The sequence below is a fragment of the Vipera berus genome (genome assembly GCF_964194415.1).
Source record: "Vipera berus genome assembly, chromosome: 6".
Lineage (NCBI taxonomy): Eukaryota > Metazoa > Chordata > Lepidosauria > Squamata > Viperidae > Vipera > Vipera berus.
The window spans coordinates 73,041,625-73,059,871 of record NC_138208.1 but is presented as its reverse complement, the minus strand read 5'-3'; the positions used below and the strand labels follow the sequence as shown (position 1 = coordinate 73,059,871).

At 37.0% G+C, this 18,247-nt stretch overlaps 1 protein-coding gene across 2 annotated transcripts in view; it reads right to left on the bottom strand.

Annotated features, from left to right (window-relative positions):
- Positions 1–3,842: 3,842 nt before the first annotated feature.
- PTN (pleiotrophin) overlaps positions 3,843–18,247 on the bottom strand; it is a 110,800-nt gene continuing 96,395 nt past the window's right edge. For both annotated transcript variants that reach the window (XM_081332033.1, XM_081332032.1), the window contains one exon: positions 3,843–4,523. In XM_081332033.1, coding sequence (XP_081188159.1) covers positions 4,471–4,523 — 53 coding nt within the window. In that variant the 3' untranslated portion in view covers positions 3,843–4,470. The remainder of the gene's footprint in view (positions 4,524–18,247) is intronic.

The following is an 18,247-nucleotide window of genomic DNA, read 5'->3' as shown; positions in this document are numbered from 1 at the left end:
TTTTGCCACGGTTGCTAAACGAATTACTGTAGTTAAATAACTCACATATTCATTAAGCAAATCCGGCTTCTCTCATTGTCTCTCTTTCTTGGAAGCTGATTAGGAAGGTTGCAAATGGCAGTCACATGACTCCCAAGATAGTGCAACTCACATAAATATATGCCAGTCACCAAACACCTGAATGTGGATCATGTGGCCATGGGGAGGCTGTGATGTCTGTAAGTGTATTTGTTGTAAGTCATTTTTTTCAGTGCTGTTGTAAACTTCAAACAGTCGGAAACAAATGGCTGTAAGCAGAAAATGACCTGCATTCTTCTTCTCAGCTCATTGATTTTGCAATTTAATCCTCATCCATTCTCTCCATATGACTAAATTGCCTCCATGTAGGTACATCTTTTTGGCTGAAATATTAGCAGTATTCTAATAGAAGAAGAAAAAATGGAGCAACTTTGTATAAGATAAGCAACACTGTTTGTGTGCGTGTTTAAGAAGGAGAACATCATCTCCACCTCACCTCTAAAGTATGATTGGCCCTCACCTTTATGCTTTTCTTCAAGGCCCTGAAGATATAATTTTGTCAGACCACAAATGGAGACACAGCAGATCAAATGATTAATTTGCTTGTGTTGTTGTTACTATAGGGGAGGGAGGCTATGGGCTTTTACTTTGTGGATTTTAAAGTTTTAAGTCCCACAGAATCATCTGTGTGTGAGTTGGGTGGCCATATAATTTTGCTAAATAAGTAAGTAAGCAAGTAAGTAATAGATCAATTAGGCAGTTGGAAGGGGTATCTGAGGCAAAGTTGTTACCTGACTTAATACCAGAAATGTTTCTTCATTTATATTTATTATTTTACATCCTGAGTGTGTACCAATAATTATCTATGTGTATATAATTGCTATTTGATGAGATGTGAGTAGTTGTACACTGGCTTGTACAGAGTCTCTAGATGAAACATCTTAGCTTACATAGAATATTGTTTAGCCTGCTTCAGGTGTCGCAACATTAGGCAAGGCAAGACTGGTGGATGAGCCTGGAAGAGCCAGCAACCTGAGTGCCGCTGGCTAATTGGTGCAAAGCTAGTTTGCCCTCTGCAGTCCACCACCAATAGGTGTTGAAGCCCCAAACGGAATGAAGTAGCAGTCTAGGCTGTTAGGACTACATTGTGTCTAGCATGTGTAGATTTCCTTGACATTGTATGCCATGAGCTAAATAAATAAAGCATACTTTAAAAAAATGGGAGTTTCACTTTAAATGACTGAAATGTGCTAAAATTAACTGGTATTTCTTTACCACTAGCAAGGAATGATGAATTAGTGGCTTGAGTACAACTAAGCTTGATAAACTAGTTTACTCTTTCTAAATTTTACTTTAAAATGTGAAAGCCTTAATTGATTAAAGTCATTGTAGACCACAGAAGTCAGTATCTCGGGCTTACCTGGTGATGATTATGGCATCAAGAAGATTAGACTATAGAGGACTAAATGGTAAACAAACGAAAGGAAGAAAAATTATTATGCTGTGTATCTGTAAACTAAGAGAACACAGGAGGATGCAACAGATCTGATCGAAGGTGGCCTGATTTTGTGGAGTGGAATGGCTGAATAAATGCACAGAAATGAAGGTGAGGGGTTAGTTAAACATTGAAAGAAAAACCACTGTATGAAATGGTTTATGAATGCAGTTGAAACAAGAATGTTTTTGCAAGGATAGAAACACATGAGGAGACGTACTGTTGCTGTAACCTTAAGTTATTTAAGGTTACAGTCAGTACTTTTTTTGTAAAAGAAAAAGGTGCCAGAACTCACACATGCCATACAACCCACCTTGCCTATCCTATAAGGTTCCATCCAAAAAAGGTGCCGTAACTCCGTTCTGAGCTTTCTATGACAAAAAAAATCCCTGGTTACAGTAACAGTACATTAGTTATATAGTTCTTTTCTTCTGCTTCCAATTTCTTCTGCTTACTATTTCTGTACTCTTTTTCTGCACTTAAAGTGTGTGGTAGGGATGTTTGTCTTTTATCAACAATTTATAGGAACATGGTGGCTCACGTGGTTAGGTTGCTGGGTGGAGGCTAGGAAGCCCACATTCAAAATGTGTGTACTGCCATGGGGCAGGGTTGAGCTCCCGTCCTTCATTCCAACAACTGCCAGGGATATGAAAGGAGCCCCCAACTGCATGTCCCCAGGGCACTGGGGCTGTCACCAGCTAATTCTTTCAACCCAGAAGTGCCTTGGTGCTTCTGATACAAAAGCTGTCCATGATTTAAATGGAAAATATTCTTTTTGTTCGCTTCTCAAATTGTTTGTGTCCATAGTTTGAGCAATAAGGGACTTATCACAATATTCCATCATCACTGGCTTTTCTATTAACATAAGCCAGTGGTGGGATTCAAATACCTGAACTCTTATTGGATGCAGGCCTGGGCCTCCGAGGCCTAGACTTCCGGAAGTGGCATCCATGCACTTCCAGCAGGCCATTCTAGGCCTGGAAGGCCTCTGAGGCCTAGACTGGACTTTCAGAAGCAGTGTGCATTCAGCTGGTTCTCCAAATTCAGCAAAATTTAGCTACCATTTCTGCCAAACTGGTGTGAAGCGGCTGAATTCCACAACTGACATAAACCCATTAAATTTAATTTTATCTACTGGGGCAATCAAGCAGTCTTTGATCTCTTGGTTCTGGAAGAACTTCAGAACTTTTAAGAATTATCTCTGTCTGCTTTGTCATTTCTTCCTGCAGTTAAATATTGTAAAGGTTGTATTTCATTTCTTATCCAGGTTACCTTTCTATATGATTGATTATGTCTGTTGGTGTCTACTAACCATTGCAGATTTTCTGTGTACTTCTTAATAAGGAGTAGTCTGAGTCAACACATGAAATTTATTTCCAAGAGAGGGTTAGGCTTAGGGTTGTTTTTTTTCAAAGCAATCTCTTTAATATCATCTGATTTTTTAAAGAAAAGAACTATCTCATGAAATGAGTGATAAAGAGACTTTCAAAATTTGTAATTCTTTGGGCAGGAAGTTATAGGATGAGGGAAATAATCAAATGCATACTTTCCAAGAGCAGTTCAAATACGAACAGTTATTAGCAAGATCATGTGGGAAATAAAGGTAGCTTTTCAGTTGGATGAAAGTTTTGTTAAATTCATCATCATCACCTGCTATTATATCACATACTACAGGTAGTTCTCAACATGACCACAATTGAGCCCAAAATTTCTGTTGCTAAGTGCGACAGTTAAGTGAGTTTTCCCCCATTTCACGACCTTTTTTTGCCACAGTTGCAGTCACTGCAGTTGTTAAATTAATAACATGGTTGTTAAGTGAATCTGGCTTCCCCTTTGACTTTGCTTGTCAGAGGTTTGCAAAAGTGTTCGATCACATGACTCCAGGACACTGCAGCCATCATAAATATGAACCAGGTGCCAGGTGTTTGAATTTTGATCATGTGACTATGGGGATGTTGTGACAGTCATGTGAAAAAACATCAAAAGTCACTGCTTTCAGTGCCACTGTAATTTTGAATGGTCACTAAACGAACTGTTGTATGTCAAAGACTCCCTCTATTGAATAATATCATGGAATCACACCATCGAGTAAGAATGTTTCAATCCATCTTAGTGGGGTGAAAAACATATTTTGGCTCTGCAGCCTTTTCTTCAATTTTTGATAGCAGAACAGTAACCAGAAGTGGTGGAAATGAATTTTCATGCTTACCATGAAGTAATTCTGCCCTGAAATGGGAAATGTATTCAGGAAGGAGATAAAAAATCATTATGGACTATAGTTTTAAAATGTTTTATTAAAAGCTGTAAGTTAGAACTAAGTTAGCTATTTCAGGGCTGGTACAACCTGCATATAGAAATCTACTTTTGCTATTATAAAACATAAAAACTTGGTGGAGGAAGTTCTGTCTATTTTATACATATGAAGGCCTGTCTGCCCAGACCATTATGACATCATAGAACCCTCATAGGCTACACCTTGGGAGTCCCATGTAAGTCACAAACATGCAGATCCAAAGTGGACTTGGCAGAGTAAAGGAGGAATTTAAAATGAATCTATACTTTCTCATACATAATGGCACTCATAATAAATGATATTGCTGCCTTTATTGAAGATTTCTACACATGCCACTAAGATTATACATTTAAAATACTAGAATATCAACTTTCCTCAACTTGGATCATTCCAAGGTGTGTAGCATTACAACTCCCATCATGTCCACCCAGAAAGATGATGGATGACAGTTGTCGTCTGACTCACTGGAAGACCAACAAGTTGGAGAAATGCAATAGTGGGGTAAAAAAAAAAAGAGAGAAAAGAGGATGCATTTGTATGCTTATTTTTCCCTATTGTACAATTAAGCTATAAATAACTTCTGGATAAAATGACTAGGTGTCAATGAAACTTGTTAACCAATTACATTCAAGGAAGTCCCATTGTCATGGCGAGCATAGCTTCCCTATTCCAATGGCTTCTCCTGTTTCTTGCCTTCTTTTTTCTTTTTCTTGGGTTCTGTTAACACAAGAAGAATAAAAATAGGATCAAAACATCATCAAAAAGAAAGCTGACTCTAGAGGCTGGCAAGGAAAGAATGAGCATTTATTACTTTCCAGAAACAAGAGAAACGCCCACCACCCTCACAATACTATTTTGTACAATGTACTCAAAACTATCACGTGTAGTCCAAGAAAAAAATATTTATTTGCACATTCCATCTCTTCCAATTTAGTATCAGGATCCTGCAAATATAACCCCAGAGAAAAAGTAACTTGAATTTTTCAAATTTCTGATTACTGAAACCTAAATATCTGCATTAAAACTGACTGCATACTTCACATTGATACTCTACATGCAATTAAATTCTTACTGCTTTAAAAAAAAACCTGGGAGACCTAAATTTGTTTTTTGGCAAAAAAGAGAACAAAGTCTCATAGCTAGCAATTCCATAGGAAAGGGGTAACACAGGAAAAGGTGATAATAAAACTTCACTGGCTGGTGGCAACCATTTTAGATTTCCTAGAATGCCCGATTCTAAAAACATTTGGGGAGAAAATGGAGCCATACCCCCAGGGCTTTCTTCTTATTACCAGCTAGCTAAATGAGGTAGCCCTGGAATTCATACCATCTACTTTCAGTTGCTGAAGCAGTAGTTTTGCACAGAACAACAATTGGTAACTTCTTTTTTTAAAAAAATGATGCTTCTTCTAGATATGTGGCTCCATTGGAAGAAGGTCAATCAGCATCTCACACAGATACATTCTATTAGGACATTTCTTCTGCAATGAGTATTCTTCAACTTATGCTGTCCTGAGTTGTATATCAAGCAAGTAACTATATAAATCAGTCAACAAAGAAACAAAAAAACACAATAGATTCATGTCTTGAATAAGGAATAAGAGATGAAGAGGAATGTTTGTTTATAAACAGCACAACACTAGGTGGGATAACTAATTATCTTAGAAGATAAAAGCAAATTTCAAATTGATCTTGACATGTTAAAGAAGTGGTCTGAAAATTACAAAATGAAATGTAACAGTGATAAATGTAGCTTTCTTCTTATGGAAAAATATATAATTTGAAGCAGGAGATACCTAACTTTGTTATAGTATGTGTGAAAAAGATCTTGATCAAATATTATTCAGCTATGTGACATGGCTGCCAAGAAAGCAATAGCAATTTTATGAATAGAATATAATGTCTAAATAATTGAAAATAATAATTCTACTATACTCTGCCAGACTCTACCTTGTGTACTATGCCCAATTCCAGCTATCTTTCAGAAGGAATCAGACAAACTGAGACAGAGGTAAAGTCAACAAGGTGGATAAAAGGGACTGGAAATTAAGTCCTAAAAGGAACATCACATTCAACAGAAGAAGATATATGTAGCTTAAGGTTGGACTGTGCAGTTTTTGATGCTCTCTGAATTTGGTTGTTTGTTTACAGATATTTAATTATCCAGCTAGGTAATATCAGTGCTAGTGATCATGTTAGCTACTTAAGTAATAGAGGTTCTGCAAGGAGGCATCCAAGCTTAGAGAGCACCAAGAACATCCCAGAACAGTGTATGTTTAAGTTTGTGAAAACTCATTGAAAGAAGATGTAAAAGCACTTTTCAAGTATCAAAAGACAAAAGAATTTCTAGAGTTCAGTGGGCAGCATAATAGATTTAAATTACAGGTAGACATAGTGTAGTCATTGAGTGGAGGAGTGTTTTAGTAGAGCAGTTCAACAATCATAATTATTTAAAGTGGCGGTGGTCTCCCATTCACTGACTGTGTTCAAGAATGGCTGAAGAACCTTCTACCAGGCATACTTTAATATGGTTTCTGCACTCTTTACAGGTTAGGACCTGATGAAATAAATAGTCCTTTTCAATTCTGTCATTCTCTGCTGCAGTCTTCTGTAGGAAATGATCGATGGATTCTTTCAGCAGTTCTGAAGGCTGGTATGTAAAGTGGGCAACAAAAATTGTGTATCACAGAGACATTAAACAAGTAGCTTTTCCCAGGTACGAGTTCTTTGAATTTAAGTGCTAAACTTTGAAAGAGCGTCTTATTGGTGCATTTGCTCCCAAAGATTCACAGCAGAAGTACAGTATTATCAAGGTAAAAGAATCAGGTACTTAGTCAGGGGAAGAATTGCCACCTGCCTTCTAAAACCCATAGGCTTTGTGAAATTTGCTATTGACCTTCAGAAAATCACTGACCCTACTGTCACATCTGGTCTGTTCACTTCTCTGCTCAAAACTGATGAATGAGTTGGGATAGGAACAAGAAGGAGCAGCCACAACCACCATTCATCTTGCTTTCTTCCTCTGTGCAATGATGAGTTTGCAGCCTTAGGAAAAAAGCAAGTCAGTGGGTGTTGCTTCCTGTGGGAAAGGGACTTTGTCCACACCTACCTTCTCCCTCTGCCAAAGAAATGTTAAAAATAAATGTGTGATTTAAAAATGGGCAGTGTATATCTTTCATCACCTATGCTGAAATTGAATGTTACTTTCCAGATATACTTCCCTCCCCAGTTATTTTAAAGGATATTAATAGAGTGGGAAGAAATGGAGGGAGGGGAGAGACAGAACTCAACTATGATCCAGACCCAGCTTTTCTTATCTCAACAGCCAGTTATACTTGGCATGCAAGTGTTTCTCTCAAGGATTAGCTGGTGGAGGACTCCAAAAATATCAGTTAGCTCTTGGAGAAAGACGGTTGTAGTCCAGTAGTGGAAGGCAGATGTGAAGATGCTACATGGCTCTGAAAACACACACCTGCATCCACAAATGCCTGCCACTGTTTCTTCCCCCCCTCCCCCACTAGGTAATTCTTGGTTTTCAGCCTATTCTGTATCTTTGCCACAAATGCTTTGTTTCATCTACATATTTCACATATATGAGCACTTGTGCATTTGCACACACAAATATACATGAACACTGGTTATATGAAAGTGCTTATCACACTTCAGGACAAGATGCAAACTTTAGCCACATATCTACTCTTGTGGAGCCATCCTCATCAATGCAAAGAACAAGCCACAAAATTCGCACATGGAATTAAATTTGACAAATGAAACAAGTTATTTTGTTCTCTCCAGCATCCTGCCTAATCTGAAACAACGGTGTGGAAGATATGCAAGAATGGGATATGGGCAGAGCCACCTTCGCTCAAATAATATTGGAAAGGGGGACAATCTTTTTGATTTACTACTTCCAAACTTTACCAATTCCTCCCAAATAACCACACAAGAAACAATTGATTTGAAATTTTGCAGATGTTATCCTAATCAAATGGCCAACCATATCAATAGATGTCGGTTAATTTGGTCAAAAATAAAGAAATGACAGACATTTCCTTTTCTTTTTTTAAGTAAACAGCAACATTTTATGGAGCCTAACATCAGCTTCTACACCCTTATCTCTAATGCTGTCTCAACAGGGTAGACTATATTTGCACATTTCATTTGATAGTGGTAAAATATACAACAGCTACATTTATGGAATTCTGAGGACCACAAAGTTTAAATTGCTGAAACTCATCTTGGTTTAAAAATGAAGTCTAAACAGGAAAACTCAGAACTAGGGATTTTGACCAAGGATTAATGAACTGGAATCTTGACAACAGTTCATGGTTCTTGTATTCTGCTGTCAAATTATTCACCTTAGATTAGAAGTTCTTATTTTTGTTTAGGTATTGTGTTCACTCATAGTTCTTTTCCATGAAGGTAACACACATGGACCAAGAAGAGATTCAAATGAAATTGAGCTGTCATTTGCTACCTTAAGGCATATCAAGTCTGCCAGGAAAAAGTCAACAACTCTTCCTATCTGATGGAACTGAAGTGCTACTTTATCTACCAAATGAACAATGCAATTTATTCTATATTTTTTCATAGTCTAATTTCCTTTCATTTTTTTCTAAAAGGAGAAATTCATTGAAATGCTTATGAGTAGAATGCAATTTTTGCTTCTTTTTGTTTTTTAGTAATAAAGTGGCCAGAATATGTGGATGTCCCTTTTTTCATTGTGACATTCATTGTGGTTGTCAGGCTCCTGGTTTCTTACAGTTCTTTAAATCCATGCAAACTCATTCCACATCTCTGTTCAAATTGGGAAATATGGACATCAAACAGACTTCAGGGTGAGTGAAAGCTAGGTAACTTAAGAGAATGTCAGCAGTAGCAACTCTTGCCCCCCACCCTAGTAACACTTTTTTAAAAGCACCAAAAGAGATTAAAAGGAATATGTCAAGCACCCTGTGAATAAAGCAGAAGTTTCTTTTCATAGGGGAACAAATATTTTGAGAAACTACATAAATTACAGTACATGGGACATTTATAATGAAGCAAAGGCTAGTTTAGAGGGTATTTTTCCTTTTTTAGAAAAAAAAATAACCATAGATGTCTTAGGTAAAGGTAAAGGTAAAGGTTCCCCCGCACATGCGTGCTAGGCATTTCCAACTCTAGGGGCCGGTGCTCATCTCCGTTTCAAAGCCGAAGAGCCAGCGCTTGTCCGAGGATGTCTCCGTGGTCATGTGGCTGGCATGACTAGATGCCAAAGGCGCACGGAACGCTGTTACCTTCCCACCGTAGTGGTCCCTATTTTTCTACTTGCATTTTTATGTGTTTTCAAACTGCTAGGTTGGCAGAAGCTGGGACGAGTAACAGGCGCTCACTCTGTTACACGGCACTCGGGATTCGACCCGCCAAACTACCGACCTTCTGATCGACAAGCTCAGCGTCCTAACCCACTGAGCCACTGCGTCCCTTATAGATGTCTTGGAGAAGTCTAAATATTATTTTTACCCATTTGTAGTCCTGGAACACTCAGGCCCAACCCAATTTGGTTAGTAAGTACTGAAAAATGCAAAATGATGAGAAAGTCATGCCATTGTTAAATCAAAGGTCTTTCTTTAGCTAACCAAAGTCAGAGCAGTTGGGTCCACATCTGAATATTCAGCATTTTTTCTTAATAGCATGGTAGCAATATTAAATAATTCTGATTTGATTTTTAGGAAGAAGCAGTTGACAGCTCATCCCCCAGACTGTACAGCCACATGGAGTTTAAAGCTAAAAAAAGAGAAACATAATAGCTAGCATTTTGTGGAAATCAAATTAAAAATATATTACAATTTATTCTTCTTCAGTAAGTAAGCAAAGAGACTGGGTTCACCTGAACACAAACAATGATGAATTGCATCAGATTCTTTAAAAGCATCGCATTTCTTCTAAATTATGTCTGTTCTTGGATTCAACCTGCTGATGCAACTGGACCATTGTAGTATTATCTGTCCTGGCCAAAGGAAGGGAGAATTCCCAACAATGTGCTGCACAACTTGATTCATTGGATTAATCAGATTTTGTTATTTTCCATTAGGAGCAATAAATGGCTCAGCATTCTGAATCATGCTGACACAGACAATAAATAAGAATGCTGATTCTCACTGGAACTGCAAAGCTTGAATATATTTAAGCTTGTGAAGATGACAGCCACATGGGTCAATAGCATGTAAAGATCCAAACAATCACTAAATGGTAGCAAAGAGTTAAAAAACAAAACAAAAAAAAAACAAATAAATAAAAATAAATAAATAAATTGTTAATATCTCTTTGCTGCCAATATAATGGTCTTCTCTATCTTTGCAGCCCACAAATGGAAGCCCTACTAGACTGATGAAGAAGCAGGCACTGGAAGGACTGGAGGTTATTTTGGCTTATTAGTTGCATATCTTTTTCCCTTTTCCTCTGAAAACTCAAAGCAACATTCTCTGAGGTCTTTCATTTTATTTCCACAATAACAACTGTGAAAGAGTGCAGAGAAAGAATGAGAAGAACAACAAAGATGATCAGAGAACTGGAGGCTAAAACATATAAAGAAGGGTTGCTGGAATTGGTATGCCTATTTTAATGAAGAGAAGAATGAGGGGTGCCATGATAACTGTGTTCCAATGTCTAAGGGGTTGCCACAAAGAAGAGGGAGTCAAGCTATTCTCCAAAGCACCTAAAGGCAGGACAAAAAGCAATGGATGGAAACTAATCAAGGAGAGAAGCAACCTAGAACTAAGAAGAAATTTCCTGACAGTTAGAACAATTAATCAGTGGAACAATCTGCCTCCAGAAGTTGTCAATGCTCCAACACTGGAAGTTTTTAAGAGGAGATTGGACAACCATTTATCTGAAATGGTATAGGGTTTCCTTCCTGAGCAAGGGGCTGGACTAGAAGACCTCCAAGGTCCTTCCAGCACTGTTATTCTATTCTGTTCTGTTCTGTTCTACTCTACTCTACTCTACTCTACTCTACTCTACTCTACTCTACTCTACTCTACTCTACTCTACTCTACTCTATTCTATTCTATTCTATTCTATTCTATTCTATTCTATTCTATTCTATTCTAATAAACTCTGTATGATAGATTAATCTGACAAAGAAATGGTTGAAGAAAAGTACTTGTATCTTCGTGGCATTGGTCCAAGCTCAGAATATTAATAATTACTAAACAACCCATCATTGGAGCATCATTGGAGAGAGATTTTCATAAGAGATTCCTCAGTGCCTTCAACAATGGGAGAATTTCTAATATACTGTCATCATTGGAAAAGTTCTTAAAAATTCAAGGAGATATTCAGAGATGCATTCACCTTGAAACTAGCCCTTGTTGAACTGGATACACAATTAAACTTCAGTTGTCCATAGTAATGTTTTATATAACATTTTGTATTATGTCATAAACATTTTATGATACTTTAAGTCATAAAATGATACAGAAAAATTGCCAGGTTTCAACTCTATGGGGCTCATGGATTCCACATTTTACACACATTCTGTAAATTAGCCCATTTGAGGTATCTTGATTCACAAATTGTTACCCTATGATGCACCATTTCATCCAGTTATGGGAATGGGAGTTTTAGTAGTATATACTGTAGACTTGACAACCTGTGATCTCTTGAGTTATTGTTTCAGAGATATTTCCTTACTAGGTTCCTCAATTCCTTGACAAAGCTTCTAATGTTACCTGAAAATTTTCTTTAAAAATCTTAGCAATTAAGATTTTTAATCTTAAAAAATTGTACTGCCTTCACTGGAAATGCTAGGATACATTCAGAGATTTATTTTTATTTTTTTATTTTAATTCCATTTATATCCCGCCCTTCTCCGAAGACTCAGGGCGGCTTACAAGCTTAGCAGTAGCCTTCATTCTATGTATATGCCTGCTTGTTAGGGCTTTCACACAAACCCCAAGCGGCATTATTACAAAGTCAGCTTATTGCCCCCAACAATCTGGGTCCTCATTTTACCTACCTCGGAAGGATGGAAGGCTGAGTCAACCTTGAGCCTGGTGGGATGCGAACCTGCACTAATTGCAGGCAGCTGGTGTTACTTAAGGAGGCATCAGCCCACTGCTCCACCAAGGCTCTTCTAGAGATGCCCATGCTTTGAAAATAACCCTTGTTGAACTATATAGCAAAAGTGAAACATTAGCACAGGAAATTTTTATGAGATTTTGTGTTATGTCATAAAATGTTTTATGATTTATGTCGTAACATGTTTTACCAAATTTGCCAAATTTCAAATCCATGGGAGCCATGAGTTCCAGATTTTGGACACATTCTGTAAATTAGCCCATTTGAGATACTATGATTCAAAAACTGTTGCCTTACGATACATCATTTCTGCCAGTTAAAAGTTACAGGAACAAGAGTTTTAGTAGGATATAGATTGCTTGAGTTATAATCCAGACACGACTAAATTTCCTAGGGCACAATTAGTCAAAACCCTAAAATTCATCAATGGGCATTAAATATATAAAGCAAGAAGAGCCTGATCCATTGTGTGTTATGCTATGAATTATTTATGGAATAAACTGCAAATGGTCATTCTGGATCTTGTTGCAATTCTCTTCTAATTGATCAGAGAGTGATCCAAGGGCTTTTCATGCTGTCTACTCTTAATTATCCATCTTTTTTCTTACAAGTTAGTTAACCAATAACTATTAGTGAATGGAAATCCACTTGCATATTCATGTAAGCTATCCAAACATGCAAACTGGATCTGCACATCCATTTTCTCTTTTCTCTAGTAAAATATTATTATATTATGGTATCACTATACCTGCAAGTTATATTGCTATCTTCCTGCTGCTTGAATAGAAAAGTTCTCAATATAATGACCTGACATCAGAGGAGGGGGGGAAAGACAATAATAATAATAATAATAATAATAATAATAATAATAATAATAATAATAATAATAATAATAATAATAAGAAGAAGAAGAAGAAGAATTGGCAAAGTAACGAATTTCTTAAGCTTCCATTTCCTACACTTGGGAAAGGACCCATTGCTGAGCATTAACTGTAGGTATGTATGAAAACAGCTGTCTTCAAACTGGGATTTTCCGGATGTGCTGGACTACAACTCCTATCACATTTGTTTAGAAAACTGAATTCCTATCATACACAGGCAACAATCATTGGATCTTTATAGGAATGAGAGAAAACTACATTCCAGGATATCTGGAAGTCTGGAGTAAGGTAGAAAAGGGGAGTGAAGGAGGTGTTTCCCATACAGTAGAACAAGTGTGTTCATATAACTCATGAAACTCTGAACCTATGTTAACAAAGAAGAACAGTTCAAATCATGTTATTTACTGCAGCTAAACAATAACCATGTTGTCATTTAATATAAACATATGGCTCATTCAACATGTTAAGGCATTGGTTGGTTTGAGTGCACCCAAAATATAGGACCCCAGATTACTTAATACCATTTTAGTTAAATCTGTGGGTTTTTTTCAATCCCTGCCAATGTCAGAAAAATCCTTCATTTCTCTACCAAATTATTCCAAGCAGCAGCTTATTCCTTTGCCTCCAGTAATGCTAAAGATTAACCTTTTAATGCATCCATCTAATGAGCCACATTATAGATTAAGCAGTACAATAATCACAGAAGCAGCTGAAACCAAGACCACAAAATCAAAGGGAGGAAAATCCAGCATTTTATGATAGAATTCCCTATGAAAGAGCTTTAAACAAGCATAGGTATTAAGCATTTCAGCATTTTAGTTCAATTACTTTACATTAACTCAATTTTTTATTGCAGGGCTTTTAAAAATATTGAAAAGAATATTTTTTTTAAAAAAAGATGTTTATGCAGATTTTAAAAAAGAAAAGCTATTTCCATTTACTTACTGTCAATATGATATGCCTTTGTATTTTGATTAATTTAAATGCCTGGAATACTGATGCTTGAGTTGTATACATGAATAAAATTCAATTTCAGTAGCCAAGGCTCAGAAAACAGATTTATAAGGATTAACTCAAGGATTCCATGCTCATTTAGAACCGGAATTCAAACTAAATTCTGATAGCTGTTTAATCTTCACTTAAACACATGCAATGAATGGGTGTCCACCATGTTTCATGCCCCTATTCTGTGCTCTGTCCTGTAACCACTGAAAGACTTTTCTAAAAATCTGAGCTACCACTATAGATGCAGCAAGAGACAAATACTATAAGATGGAAAAATTATTTTCCTTTCAGAAACCACTTTGCTTCTTGAGATAAAGCCATCTTTCGGGTCAATATCCCATGTGGAAAGAGAAGAAGGATGAAACAAGAATGCCTTCATAGATCTATCATGCCACTTTGCAATTTTTCACATGTTGGAGAGACAACCTTCAGCATGGGCTCTTCTTATGCAGTGTCTCTTGATGAACTGGGGAACCCCAAACTGTCCTGACACACAATTCTCATTCTTCCCAATACAACAAAGATAATGACCGTGATGGAATAGGTAGCATCAACAAGACCATATACTTTTCTACTGTTTCCTTTAATGAAGTTGTCTACCTGGGGAGGAGACAGAGAGAGACAGAATGCTTGATTCTCTTATTGATTCATATATGGGGGCAGGGAGATTATTGCAGTTACATTCTTCTTGTGGACTTTCTATTGGTATCTGGTTGTAAACAAAATCCTGGACTATTTGAGCCTTTAGCCTGATCCAGCAAGGGTTTATATTTGAGAAGAGCTAACTGCACCTGCTGAGCTACTCCAGGAAAATTTTATCTCTTTTTCTCTGACTCACTTTCACAGAAATATATACACAAACACACACATCTACATAAATCTTCCTCCTTTTAAGGCCATTAAATAAGCTGAGGCTCACAAAATCTCTATTTTAGAATGTGGCTACTGTCCTCATGGATGAAAGTGAATTGTCTATTAGCTCACTCAGCATATAATTGATATATTTCATCGTGACTGTTTACAGTTTGGAGCAAATGTCTACAAGAGAAATGCTAGAAGTATGTCCATGTGTAAATGTGGACTGTTTTATATTTGGAGTTTTGCTGTTAGACTCATAGAAAGACTTGATAGCAAACAGCAACCCCTGGTGACAGACCTCAATAATACATTGACATCCCCCAAGGGTATGGGGGAAAGTAACTGTCTAGAGGGACACCTAGTGGTGGAATTTAATCCAGGAAGTTGCAGAGATGTCTGCCTGTACAACTGTCTAATAATATTCTACTGGAAAAACAGGAAAGCAAGTAAATTAATTGTTAAGACCATAAAATCAAGTGGAATATATCAGTCACCTGTATGAAACTGCAGAGAAGGAAAGAGACTGAGGGTATCAATCACAAAATATGAGCTATCAGACCTTCATCTAGAGATACACAACACAACAGTTATGTCAAAACTAACTGAGAGAAAGCCTTCTCACTGCCTGGTTAGCAAATCACCTGAGAAATTCAATCTTGTCTTGACATCCATAAAATGTACAAATTCTCTTAACTATTATTTATTTTCATTCACGTTGGCAGAATTTAAATATGTCAAATTTAAGTTTTAACATAAAATATGTCAAAGTACACAGTAGATATTTCAGTATCTATTCAGTTCACTGGGTAGCTATATATAATATTAAATGTGACATATTCACTCTCGTTTTCTTGGTCATAGGAAGTAATATAAAAGTGACACCTATCTTATGAAATTCTATACCAACTCAGATGTTCTCCCCATGAATGTAATAAATATATACAGTACATGGGAAGGAACCAGTAGGTTTCACCTTTCTCCACTCTGCTCCAGAAAGGAGGTATTAAATAGGTACCTGAACATTCAAATAGTTGTGCTAAGAAGAGATAACTCGTTAGGGATCATTGTTCATTCCCAAGGACACATTCCTTAACAATGTATGAAGGTGCAAACACCTCCCTGAGTGTCAAAAATCACAAAAAAGGAAACAGGAATCGAACTTGGTATCCTTCTCCTCCTAACATGCATTACCCAACCAAGTGGCATATTTGAAATGTCTTAATACAAATACATTTTGGAGACATTAAACCATGCAACCTGTCCTGCAAAGTGCTTTAAACCCAAGGGATCTTTCTAGACTTTTTAAAATTATATCCTAGATGGTGCTGGCCAACTAAGGCATCGTGATAGGATCCAAGACACAGATCAATAGTTTGGAATGGTGGGAAAAGTAAAGTGGGGGCACCATCAAGAAGCAATTTTAGTAAAAAACAAAACAAAACAAAAAATCTATCCAGACTAGAGAAACCTTAATGACCATGCAAGGCTGAACTGAGTAAGAGGCCTCTTTTTTTCTCCTTCCCACCCAGACGTGAGCAGCCTGTTCCCCTTTCAAAACATAAAAAAAAAATGTTTGTCTAGAACTCAAAGACTTTTTAATATGTGCATTTGGAGGGCTGAACATGGAGGAATGCTACATGTACTTTATTCTCAACTTAAATGGGCAATGGCAATTTCTTCCTTCTAGTTTGCAACCTAAGGGAATCTTAGCGGGGGAAAAAATATTATGGACAATGGCCATGAGGGGAGTCCTGCAAAGAGATATCTCAGGCTTTATTTTAACAGAATGAAAAGAATGGGGAGAATGCAGCAGGACTAGTTCACCAATTTTGGAAAAATGTAAAATAAAAGACATTTGGCATCTAAAGAGGAATGAGATGTAGCAACATTAAATTTAAAGTTTAAAATTACTTATCTGCACCATTGGATATAGAATATCTTCCCTGAAGGTTGAAAATTTGAGCAGACACCAAGACAGAAAGCTCTTGTTCCTCCTGTTTCCATCTAATCTTCCTCTCAGTAACCAGCTGAGTAAATCAAAAGAAGCCTCTGGTATTTGACTAAGCTCCATAGCATGCTAAGTAACAGCAGTAATACTGAGCCAGCAAATAAGCAACCAAGCCGTGCACCTTTGTGAATGATGCACAATACCTTGTCTTAGACACAGTAGCACATCTCTCCACCTCAACTCCCACTATCGCTCTGTACACACCACCTGCTGCAGCTGCAGAGCTCATTACACTTCTCAATTAATTAAGGGGGAAAGGCATGTTTTTCTTCGGTTGGCAGAGGTATGCCTATGTTAAAGTACAAAACTCTCTTGGTGGTAAGAATTAAAAGACAACTTATTCCTTCAAAGGAAAATTGGTACGCTCAATGGACCATCATTTTCAGTTTTCCTCTATTGCCAAATACAACGTTTATGGGGACGGAGAAACTGAGGTCATTTAGCTGTTGCTGTATTACAACTCCCAGTTGCACTAGCCATCATGGTCTGTGCTGAAGGATGCCAAGAACTATGATTTAATAACACCAGTAAAGTCATGGGTTTCCCCAGCCATGATCAACAGAATCCTATGGAAAACGATCTGATGAGCTTTAGAGCTGTGCACATTTACAAAGGAATACTTCCCATCCCCAGACATTTTAGGAAAGTGCTTCTTTGAAACTAAACAGTGGCATGGTCGCTTGTTAACACCAATGTCTGCATGTGCATAATACATATATAGAAGCCAATACTGGTAAGATGGTTTTTGATGAAGATATATCAATGTTTTCTCAAGACAAAATGTCACAGCTACATGAGGTGCTTGCAGATGATCAGTTGTTATTTTTTTCTTCAATTTTGAACACATTATTGTCTAAGTTTATGATAAATTACTTCTTTTTTTAAAAAAAATTCTCTCTGGCTATTTAATCTGCCCGAACCTAGTGTCCTTCAGATGCATTCATATTCTGTAGGGTTTTCCAAGTATAACAGATTTTTATTATGGCAACACTTTTTCTATCTAAGTTTACTGTTTTCAATATTCTTTTCACTAGGAATTGAGAATGCACAGTTAAAACAGAGGGTAATGTTGCACAGAATATTTTCCCTTTTTTAAATATTCATTAGATGAACTTATAAATTGCAGCATATCTTGTTATTATAACAATATAACCCTCAAATGGGTCAGGTTTGTTATACATTATTCTACTTCAGCCCATCATCACCACTTCAATCAATCCTTCTTATATTCCTCCTACATAAGCACATGAGCTTCACCAAATAATAACAGAACGACAGAGTTGGAAGGGACCTTAGAGGTCTTCTAGTCCAACCCCCTAAAACAGCTATAAGGAATCTTCAGCCCATGAGCAACAACAGCCCATGACTTACAAGGTCTCTTCCAACTCTGTTATTCCTTTCTAACATGTGCTCTCTAACTTTCCTCAGTTGTTCTGTTTCAGAATAACATTTTCAGATCCTCTTCTCTTTCACAAGGCCAAATCATTCCATATTTATCAACCTTATTTCTCATGTGTAGGGAGCATCATATCTTATTGAAAGTCCAACTGGATTCCAATAGGTACATTACCGAGGAGCAGAAGAAACTGGGTATAATAGTGTAATCTAAACAAATTTCTTCCTTGTAA